This window comes from Calidris pugnax, unplaced genomic scaffold (genome assembly GCF_001431845.1).
Source record: "Calidris pugnax isolate Ruff unplaced genomic scaffold, ASM143184v1 scaffold54, whole genome shotgun sequence".
NCBI lineage: Eukaryota > Metazoa > Chordata > Aves > Charadriiformes > Scolopacidae > Calidris > Calidris pugnax.
The window spans coordinates 6,346,069-6,358,256 of NW_015090864.1; the positions used below are offsets into that span (position 1 = coordinate 6,346,069).

At 37.1% G+C, this 12,188-nt stretch overlaps 1 protein-coding gene across 15 annotated transcripts in view; it reads right to left on the reverse strand.

The window, feature by feature from the left end:
- KMT2C (lysine (K)-specific methyltransferase 2C) overlaps window positions 1-12,188 on the reverse strand; it is a 216,066-nt gene that overhangs the window by 79,696 nt on the left and 124,182 nt on the right. For 12 of the 15 annotated variants that reach the window (XM_014944925.1, XM_014944923.1, XM_014944922.1 and 9 more), the window contains 2 exons: window positions 5,519-5,638; window positions 2,987-3,103 (listed from right to left, as the gene is read on the reverse strand). The exons of 1 other annotated variant lie outside the window; for it this stretch is intronic. In XM_014944925.1, coding sequence (XP_014800411.1) covers window positions 2,987-3,103; window positions 5,519-5,638 — 237 coding nt within the window. The remainder of the gene's footprint in view (window positions 1-2,986; window positions 3,104-5,518; window positions 5,639-12,188) is intronic. 2 more of the 15 variants (XM_014944920.1, XM_014944918.1) reach the window with 1 other exon arrangement.

Here is a 12,188-nt window from a genome sequence, read left to right on the forward strand (position 1 = left end):
TATCTCTCTTGCCCATAAAAACTTGCACTGAACCCGAAACAGCTGTTTTCATCTCAATCCATAAATTCTTACTGTAGACAGTCATTCTCCACTTGATCATGAGATTGTAACTCTGACCTGCCCTTTATTAATTCAGTGTATACATGTATGTATAGCTTCTCAGGAAGAAAAAGAAGGGAAAAAAAAAGACTTCAACTGTGTTCTGACTTTCATGCAGATCTTGTTATTCAGAATTTTCTATTTATGAATTTAAATTATCAGGCCTAACTATTTATTCTGTGAACCAGCAGCAGCCATGGAAGTTGGGAAGATGAGAGCACAGAGTTCAACACAAAAGAACAAATGCATGATAGAGAAATGTAACTTCACTTTACCAGCTGTTTTAATTTTATGGATTTGGGTTATTTTAAACACAGTTTAAGTCTTACACAGATAGGTTTTTTTAAATAATAATTTAAATATTTTACAAACCCAAACATCACTCTAGGGACCAATGTAAATACTGTTACAACAGCTTCAGGAATCCTTCTGATACACTGTTGCTGAAAATCAGTATTTACTGAGAAACAGTTAAAAAGGAGATATATTAACTCGTTTTAATTCCTGCATGGTTGAGAGCACTGCAGCTGTAACTAACCAATTAACCAAAAAACACCCAAAACACCTCTTGATATGTGCAGGGAGAGCTTTTTCCTCACATATGTTTCCACAGGTTCCACAAAGTTCTTGGAACTGCTTGCATAAACAGCAGAGCAGAATTTGAAGGACTGAATCACTGCTATTTTGATGTTTGCTAAATGCCAGCCTTGATCCAGCTTGGGTTAACCTGTAGCCAACTTCTTCCTCGATCCCAGGATATTCCAAAATTTATGTAGTTGTCCACTGGTCATGAGCACATGCTGAGTATGAATCAGTTTTGCAAAGGGGCTGAATGTAGTCCCATTTCAAGCATTTATCTGGCAGAAGGCTGGTCTCATGGTATTGCTACCTTCACCTACATAACATCCTGTATGTTTAAAATTATGTACTTGCTTACAAATCTTGACCATCCAAAGCTTGAAAAGGGAACAATGATAGAGACATTTGTTCCTTTCCCAGATCACAAATACCAGAGTATTCCAAGAAATTATGATATAGTCCGCAATAAGTGGCACAATGCTGTATAAACTCAAACAGATTGTATGTAAGAACACAAAAAAGCAGCTCTAAAGAGAGTCTGAGGAATTACTTCATAAAGACATAAAAATGAGTAAGTCCTTCTCTGAACATGAGGAACTGGATGTCTCTCAAAATCTGCAGGGCTGATTGATAACCAAACTTTAAAAGGAATTTTCAAAGCAGCCAAGTCCATAGCAGGAAAAACATAAAATTTTTGCAGTCAAGATTTCCAAGTTTTTAATACCAAAATTCTTCTTCTTAGGAGGAGCAGACCAGACTGTGTAAGATTTAAGAGTTTTAAAAGGACTTCAAGTATGAAATAGTTTAAATATCAATTGCAATAAGCAACGACGTACTTTGAATCACTACAGTGCTGTAGCAATGGGAGACGGAAAAATGCAGCTACCTATTTTTTAAAGGTTTCTGGGGGAACTGTCCTACAGAATATCTGACGCTTGATCATAACAGAGAACTTGCAACCACATTAATATATGTATTATCTTTTCTTAAAGGGTCAAGGAAGCTTTAATTATGGTTAATCAAGATCTATTAGAGCTCTCTGCAGGAGTCAGCAAACCTGGGCACAGGGAAATCTGACTGATGTAACTTACATTGTTACCAAATTCTTCTGGTAAAGTCCTTCACCAGAGCTCCTTAAAAAAAGGAGTAAACTGACACAGAGTTAGGGGAATAGTCCCTATACTGCCACAAGACATGAAATACAGAGTAGAATAAACTAGCTGTTTTCTATGTGGGAGAACAGCACTAGTGGAATCTGACAGGGATGTCTGCTAATAGGCCATGGTGTTCAACACACTCGTGTGTGGTCTGAAAAATCAAGCAAGGAGCAAGGTGACAAAGTTTGCCAATAGTATTTGGCAATATATATTTGGCAAATATATAAATTATATATATACACAATAATTAAAAAAAAAAAAAAGAAAAAAAAAGACAGCTGTGAAGAACTGCACAAGTTCTTCATAAAGCTGAATGCTGGGCTTTGAAAAGGCAGGTGAAAGCCCAAAAAGGAACAACAAGGAACAATTCCAAATACTAGGATTCTTCAGAGTAACAAGGAAGAAGTGGAAGTAAAAGGAGGAGAAATGAAGGAGATGTATAGAAACTGAGAGGCTCGGACAGAGGAGGTGAATAGAAAACAACTCTCCACTGCCTTTTCTGTACGAACGCTGAGGAGCAGGCAGTGAAACCAGCAGGCAGCAATTTAAAGCAAGCAGCTGATGAGCTGTAGAACTGAAAAACATTGACGTGGTTTCCAAATGTTTTTAAAATTGAATAGACAAATTCATGAAAGAAAGCTCCACCACATGCTGCCCGGGACAAAGGTACCTCCTCCTGTTCAGCAGGTCCCCAAGCCACACACCATTGAGGTGTCTCCTCCTCGAGGCCTCTCTCTGCTCTTCCCCCAGCACTCAGTTTTGGAACCCTGGGCAGAAGAACCTCTGGTGTGATCTGCCATGGCTGCTGTTACGTTCTCATGTACAAGCCTTGATCTCCCCTTTCCTGTTGCTGCAGTGGGTGCTGCCTTTACCCACCGCATTTTCCACCCGAGGAAATGGAAGGAGAACTCTAGGACTCCCAACAGTTGTGCCTTTAGGTGGCAAGAGCAGCTTAAAATCGCTCCAGGACCATTAAGCTACAGTGCAACAGTTCTTCATCACAAACACTTAGTAATGGACAGGCTTTATCAAACACCTCTGCTTTTTAATGCTCTTTGGTTTTATACAGTATTTTAATACAAGAATTATAGCTGAAGAAAATTCTGTTACATTAACAGACTGCAGTATGACTTTAAAATAGATGTTCTTACCCCTGGAATGACTACAGTCCCAACTCCATTTTTCAGTTTTGATCTACCTCTGCCACCTCTTCCTGAAAGACCCGCTCCACGTGGCCTCCGCTTCCCTGGGAATCCTGATCCACGGCCCTATTCAATATAAGATAACAATTTAAATGCAACCTGAAGGTTTTTTTTTTGTAATACGGGATATCAAACTTGTTCAATGCATCTAGGGAAAAACACAAGTAAAAAACGCTGTGATTTCAAGTGAATATGAGGCCATAATCACTAAGTCACTGCATAAACCATTGTGAAATACCTTTAACTACTTACATGACATAATACGATCACCTCTATCACCATTTAGAGAGCAGCCTAAACCAGAAATGTTTACTTTCTACTCAGGTATAACTCAAAATATGGAAATGTATTTTTTTTTCCACAGTTGCAAAGTATCCAAAATAAATATCCTCTATTCTGTGAATCATTTTTCCTTTTCTTTTTAAACAGTCACAGCTCAGTCATAGGACTTCTGAATAGGGTTTGGACACTTGATTACTTGCAATCACAGATGCTTTTCTTATGCTATGAATAATCAAGCAAAAAACTGGATTTTATTAGGACTCAATCCTGCTCCCAAGTAAAGCAGGAGCTAGCTCCATTAAACTTTTTTAATTCAGCAGATACAGAGAGAGCTTTTTATATTAATTGTATTGATTACACTCAGATCAACATTCCCTGTAATATGATGTTTTTCTTACAAAATATCCACTGATTTTTAGACAGCTTCTTTTCCCCCCCTTCCTTATTTTAGATACAGGCGCACAGTTGAAGCGTTGTATGCTCTGGAGTATTCACAGTATGTTCAACTACAATTGACTGTGGAAATGCAAGAATGTTTTTAATGATAATTACCTGATATTAATACTGTGACTTAGTTTGAATTTCCTTTTTTTTTTTTTTTAAATTTCAAAATTAATTAAACACAAAGAGGATCCTTAATTCTCCCTAATCACTTCCAGAGAGAAAAAGAACACATTCACAATGTCCCCACGTTCTGGCTGATGTATCAGACATCTTTACATGTTTCAGAGCCTCTGGTCTGTGTAACTGATGATAATTATGGCGTATACTCAAACAAGCACCCTTATAAGCACGGAGCATTATTTATTGCCTTTCAAATTTGTGAATAATCTTGGCTCCTAATACAGCCCGACTCCATCCACAGATCATCTAGATACGGTGCCTGTACCCAAACGTTTGCTGGAAACTACTTTTAGTACCAAGGCAAAACATTTACTCAATAAAACAAACGTTGATGGAACCACCAGGCTCCTTGGGGAGGGTGTTGCCAATAGACACAACAATCCCTACTGACGGAGACAGAGGTTCCCTGGATGGAAAGCAGCACTGCGGGCTCAATATTACCAACAATACTTTTCAAATATTCCAACTCCTGTTTTAGAGAAGATATAGACGTTTATGATCATAATTAAAGGGAGAACCCAAGTATCCCAATGTTAAAATTTTATTAACATCCATCTGTTAATGGAAAGAGAAATTAAATTGACTTACTCTTGCACAACAAGGTAATGTAACACAATGCTATTTTAGAAAGCAAAAGGAAGGATGCTACTGATGCTGAAGTATTTATATGTATTAAGGTGAAAGAAAAAATGTTGTCCTACATATATAGAGTTAATACATATGCACACACAGGACACAAAAGCATCAGTTTTTTAAGATGCAAACTCTTCTGCCATGTTTCTTATTTTGCCTGTTCCAGACCAGGTATCAGTATTGTTATTTTCACACAACTAGTAACAGGAATAAGCACATATTTGTATCAATGTTAATGCTGAATATTAAGCTGAAAATTAATGCTTGAAGCAGCAAAAGCTAAGCTAATGTCAAATTAAAATAAAATTAGCATGAAAGTTAAAGTGAGATGGAAATAAATAATTGGGAAGCTACAGCTATTTATCAGTTTCATAATTCAGCTTTTTTGCCTTTATTTAAAAAAATAATAATTCCACTTAGTTTCTTCAGGTGTTTTTAACGGTAAATGTCACTGTGGATACAAGCTTTGGTCCATCTAATCAGGTAGGAAAGATGTTATTTTTCCCCCCATAAGCTAAAAATGATGTCACTTTGAATCCACTCTGCAAGATTTCTCCACAGTAACAAATAGAAGCCACCCTTCAGATCTCTGCTCCTTTCCATGTCTGGCTTACCTTACTGCCAGTCTTAAGGACATTTCCCTTCTCAGGTAATTTATTTTGACAGCTATGTAAAGCCAAACACATAAAATGAAGTACTCAGCACACACAAAAAAATAATACAAGCTATTCTTTGCCATTGAAAATCAGGGCAATGCCATCCTGTACACTCTGGAAAGCATACTTTTTTAAACCTAAAGCTCCAGAGTTTCAATAAATTTTGAAGGCCTTAAACAGTAATAGAATGGAAGATTAATTCAGTGGTGAGATACAGAATTTCATCACTAGTCTCTACAGCATAAAGATAGCAATGGATACATGAAAATAAATTCAAATTATTTACCACTTTGATGCTCCAAATGGCACTGCCAGGAAGCTGTCTGGATTTAAAAATGTCCCGACCTTCTGAAATGTCTGGGGACCAGGAAGGTGGGCTGACTGTATTATTGGTACTCCAAGCCCCCTAGGATACGGTAGGTGAGAAAATAGATGTATAAAACTTTGCAACATAAAAAAAAAAAAAAAGAAAAAAAAAAGAAAAAAAAAGAAGAAAAAAAGCAAGCAACAAAAAAAATCTGAAAAGCAAAGCACATGCAGGCATAGGCAATTCTACGTTAACTTAAGTAGTCAATTAGTTCACTGAGTGAGAGGAAGGTGGGAAATTTTTAGGTTCTCATTGAAACATACACTAAAACAAATATTAACCTCCAACTGATGGTTAAGTACAACAAAATGAGATTTATAAACAAAGCATAATACAAATTGAAAGCAAGCAATCATAACAAGAAGTCATATCCCTAAATTTTATTGCATCAAAAGAAGACAGTAGTTTGAGATGATAACATCCCCTTTTACACTTCAAATCACATTTTGAAAGAACAGATGGCCTTAGTCAACTTTTGAGTCTAAACTACTGACAATCACAGCAACAACTAGTTAGAGAAGCATGTGAAACAAAAGGAATATGAATAAACCATTAAAAAAAAAGAAAAAGAAAAGAAAAACAGCCATGGTAATTAACAAAGTACCTCCTTCTCAGAAGTTTGCCACAAATAAACCATTAGAAAACCTCACCACTAAGTTTTTTTTTTTACCCCAGTGTTTTCATGTTATGCCATGGTATCAAATTTTAATTCATTATTATATACATTTATTAATATACATCCACATGCTGTACCAACAAACTTTAAAAGTAATTATTATCCCTATTTATGTAGTTCCCATCATGGTGAGATAATTGTATAACTGTCACAAGAAATATTGCAAAACAAGACGAAAGTGCTAAGATGGATAAGAAAAAAACCACGCTGAAGTTCCTCATACACATTATAATCTGTGGAAGACTTCCTCAAACCCTGAGTAAAAGCTGCAGGAGACAGCCATCATAAATAACTTCACTCTGAATTTACAAATTAGAATAGTTGAAGGGTAATAGGTTTTCCTAATTCTAAGTTTGTGAGAGTAAGAAATAATGAATACTAAGACGAGAAGTACAAGAGATGAAAAGTACAGGTTTACCTTCTCCAGAATGACATTCAGCAGCAGAATCGCAGGGATGACATGGAATAACCTTATGCATACTAATAGTCCCAACTATTCACACGTGCACAACTGCTCACACGGGCAAGCCCAAATACATTTATGCCTTTGAATACTGGTCTATACAAGCATTAAGAAAAATGAGATAGCTTTGCAAAATTTGGGGTTCTTCTGAAATGAAATATTCTCCATCAAGAAGGTGTGGGAAACCATTTATTTGGAATCAACAACTCATCAAAACACATATTCACCTCAGACTGTAAATTGGTATTTTGCTAACAGCTGCGCTGACTCAAAATAGGGCTACCCCTCAAGTGATTTCAGGCCAGAAGGATCACGGGGCAGGACCTCCCTGACCCATGTAAGGCACGGCCAGGTTAGCACAATCTGCTGATGAAGGTGGGTATGAGCCAACATCTCGCTTACCCTGGGGCAGATGAGGAAAAGCTCATATGACGCCTTCTGCTTGCAGAGCTGGGCAGGGAGGGAGTGACCTAGGGCTGCTCAGAGAGCTCAGTATTCCAACTGGCACAACAGAGCCAAAAGAAAAGGGTGGTCGGTGACCTAAAAGCCTAGAAGTTGCATTTTTAAAATGCCAACGTTGTCCAAGTGGTACAACCCATGGTGTGGATATGGTGGTATTCAGTATAAACCTGCTTTCTAGGGCTTTAGCCCTAGAGAAAAACCAAAAGCCCCCACCACTTTGCAATTCTGTCCACACAAGGCAGCCCATTGGCACACAACCTACAAACTGCTTAGTGACCAGAAGATCACCTCTGTGTTTTCAATGTCCCATCATTGTCCTCCCCCTGCCAAGGTGCTTCCAAAAAATACTCCAGCTGAACTGCCAGAGCCAGCAACTGCTCACCTGCACTTGGATTAAAGTGAGCATGCTTGATTTTGCTATCCCAGTTCTGGTTGGAACTAGATGATGGTTGGACTACATGATCTTTAAGGTCCCTTCTAACCTAGACAATTCTATGATTCTATGATTCTTTTGCTTGACTTCCGTGAGATGGTTATCACACAGGTAACTCAGAAGATCAGAAGGATCAGCCTTAAGGGCACATAAGGGCCTAAGGGCACAATATTCATGACACAATATGGACACAACCACACCAAGTGAGAAACGGGTGGAAAGCAAGCAAGCAAATTTCCACAGAAATGGAGGTCTGATACACCTACCCAAGCACGTGCCTGGGGTGACTCCTCTGAGACACACACCCTGGGCTCCCTGCCTGGTCAAAGGGCCACAGGTGCTGTCAGAATGCAACTCACAGCACGGGAGGGAAGGTGTCGGATTCGTCTCACCCTACTCGTCCCCACTTCTCTCCAGCTGCTCCAGTGGAACCTCAAGGTGACTACAGCAGCTCTTTAACACTGCAGATACCTGTGGCTGGGTGAACCCCTGCCCTCCAGCCCGCAGCAGCTTCCACCAGGCAGGAATGGCAGGACTGAAGTCTGATTTTCTTCTATCAAGAGTTTATTAGTCAGTTCTCTGTCCAAACCTCATGTTTCACTCAGCACTGTCACTCTAGTTCACAACTGCACCTGCATGTCTGTGGCAATAGGAAATTTAACTTTACTACACCAGACGTGTTTTTAATAGCGAAGATTGTTCCATTTTAGCAAGATAAAGTTAAAATGTTCATTGAATTTTAGTTACAGCTTCACTGTATTTCTAAATTCATAATGCACAGTGAGTAACTGTTCTTATAAACGACAACTCAAAGAAAATCTGTCTCTCGCAAAAACAATCAATCTACAAGGGAGGCAACACACTGGCTAAAGGTCAAAATTCAAGATCTCAAACTTGCTAAAAATACCTAATCAAAAATCTAAATCTACCTACTCTTATTTGGGATGTACAAAATTATTTTCCTTTAAAGAAGATACACTTCTCTAGTGATTAAGTACATTCAAAAGATTAAAAAGCTAATAGAATATTAAATCTGAATATGAAATATTCGGTCTTGCGAAACAAAATGAATTGTATATGATTCATGAACCATATTGTTAAGAATTAAATTGGAAATTTAATCCAAGTTTCATTGTAGATCAGAAACATTTGAATTCTTGGTCAGATAAACTTAATTAAAAACACACATTTCCACAATACTACGAACAAATGAATTACATCAAAGAGATGCATTAATTATATTTTGGCTTTTAATTAATGCCTATTACCACACAACACTGAAGAGAAAGTTCTATTCAGTTCATTTACATCAGAACCACGGCAATAATTATGTACTGTGACAGAAACAGGAAGTTCTAATTCTCCATCATATTCTTGAGTCCTCGAAATTGAACAACACAGCTGCAAGTAAATTATAACAAAAGGAAACCCAGTGTCAGCAAGGGTCAGGAGATCTCACTAAATTACCACCGACTGTGTTTAGCTGCTTAGTGCTTTATGAAATCTACTGCAATTGCAAACGCGCACGTCTGCATTTGCATTTTAATAGTTAACGTAATTTCAGGGTTGCGAATAACATTTAATCTGTTCAAAAAAATACAGCCATCCCATAAAAAAAACCCCATAAAAGTCATAACAAAACCTAATGCTTGAAAAAGACCCTCTTTGATCTCTTTTTTTGCAGCATCTACCGTTACAACAACATGCTTAGTGGTACCTTGTAATGGCAGACGGCAAAAAGGCCGTGATTCCAGACACACCACTAAAGCCTGTTACAAATGCAAACTACTAAGATCCAACACAGGAAATCACTTCAGATTATGCATAACTTTGTATTCAATAGCAAAACTGAGCTATTATTCAAGTATATTTTATTAGTAATTGTATTAATAAATTTTGAGGAAAGGGATAATCCTTCATCCTACTGCACTTTTTAAGATGCCATAAATTGAGAGGAGTTTAGATAAAAACACAAGGTGTTCTTTGACAATCAAATATTTAGAGGCTTCCACTCCTATCCACAGCTCTTGATTTGAAAAACTACACCATTCTTTCAAAAACCTGAATGTTTACAGCAAAAATAATAATTTTTTAAAAACCTACAACACAAAACCAAACCTGAGCCAGTTTCTGTGAGCAATTCAAAAGCTAGAAGATCTATAAAAGGTGTGTTACCTATCATGGATTGGTCCAATTACATCTTGCTCAAAAAGAAAGCACCCACCTGTAACTGGACATCTCTACATCTCTTATTTACACTCTACAGACCGTCCTTTGACAGGTTTCATCCCTCAGCAAAGGTCAAACTTACAGTGCCAGAGATAATTTTGTCACTGTTTAAAGCATACATAGATTTGTGCAAACGTGATATATACCTTACCGCACAGTGACCTAGAAAAATCTCACTGCAGCAAAATAGACACAGAATTTCTCAATTTTGTGGGAGCAGAAGTAAGGGCCTCATAATAAGCCAGTTTTAGAAAGCATCTATTATATACAAGCTTCTTCTCTTTTTTCAAAAGACACATTATCTACAGGTACAAGACGTGTGTCTTCAGGTCCAACACAAAAAATGAGATGAACAGAAGCAACAACTGACCAATAAAGAGTCTGAAAAAGATCCGAAAGCCCCATCAACTAGTTAAGCTGAATTAACATTAATGGTCAGAGAAGTGTGTATTTTTCATTAATCAAGTATCCACAGGGTCTTAATTTATTTTCAGTCCTTACTCAAGACAGTTTTTCACAGCTTTCCACGAGGTGCCGATCTGTGCTAAAACTGAAAAATCAGCAAAAAGCAAGAAAGTGCACTGGGACTTAAAACAAAGCGTGCATGAGCGTTTCTTCCCAGAAAATTACTATTTTCTTCACAGAAGTTCCAGCTTAATAGGACAAAGATAATCAAAATCAAAAGAAACCTTCGCAGACTTCCAACATCCTTTCACAAGACAGATCATGAATTTTACAAGTAACGTGTCCAGTTCTACAGCCACTGCTGCTAAGCTGCTAAATACCTTTTGATTTTAAAATATAATTTGCAAACTGTTGAATAGATTATATTGATTTAGCATCACAGCTAGAATTTTGTGCTACACCTGACTGGTACATTGTAATTCAACTCAGATTTATTTGCATTACTTACATCACATATTATGAGGTCACTGCCTAATATTCTATTGTACATAATATACAAATTGCTACTTTTACAGCTGATTTTTTCTTTTTTTTTTCTTTAAGATGTGTATCTATTCTGCTATGGGCATTTACAGTTGAGGTCATCCTTCATGTTCTCCTCAGTAGGATCTCTGGTGGTTAACTAATTTTATTACCAGTATCACAATACTGGTTCCCATGCAGAGCAGGGGCATATTACACAGAAAAATAAATACAATTCTTGCTGGAACATGAAAGAAGGCAAGTAGACTTCCCCAACAGAAAAACTGAATTCATTTTAGACTGCCTAGGAACCCTGGCCCTCTTCACTTTGCATGATAAACTGAGAAAACAAGTATTTTAGGACAGTACAGAGTATTAAGAGAAATTATTTTTATACATGCTGGTATATGAGGGTAAAAAACCCCAGAGATACTCTAAAACCTTCCAAACCTGATTTCTTATGTTTGTTTATTGCATATAATTGTATACTTTTAACCTTTCCAGAAGACTATCTCATACCTTTTCGTTAGAACCAAGAATTTTGAACCCTTAGGTAACACGTAAAAATGGAAAGAATTGCGCAATATATAACTTCCAGAAGACTATCTCATACCTTTTCGTATGAACCCTTAGGTAACATGTAAAAATGGAAAGAATTGCGCAATATATAAAAAGCTTTTTTAACACTAAGTTCAGAAAAGCATGAAATCGCCATCCTAGAAATCCCAGAGACTAAAAATAAATTGTGACGAGAGCAGAAATGAAACACTAATTTGTCACACTGACATATATTTTGTGCGGAATTTTGCAAAGACAAAATAAATCCTACAGATTGATGAAGTATTATCCCCACAACTACGCGACTCGAAGAGAGCGAGACGTTGCAGAAGGCGACAGACTTAAGGATTCTTTTCACTTATCATATTTAATCCCAGTCAAACCACAGCCATTTGTACCAGACAGTTCTTACATGGAATTTGCTAATGTAACACCACCATCAAATTATTTGCAACACCATTAAAAACGTTGATCAAAATAGTATCTGGCAGCGTGACGGAAACAGGAGCTGTTGTAGGTTTTTCTATAAAGCCTGTTTCTGAAATGTTTAACATGCTTTGAACGAACTAGCCAAAATAAATGCATATATGAAAATGATTAAGAGATATGTTAAAAGACACAACATTATGTATATCTGCATTTGTAGTGTACGCATTAAAAATACAACAAATTTTCTTTTATTTTGCTCTAAGCATGAGCTGAAAGAAACTTTAATTCTCACTAGTGAACCTTTATGATGTCTGATCTCTCAATTATTTAACATGAAATTACTTTCTGGAAGGAATAAGCTACACACATTCACTTAGAAGAAAAACGCCTACTATGTTCTAAAAAAATTGGT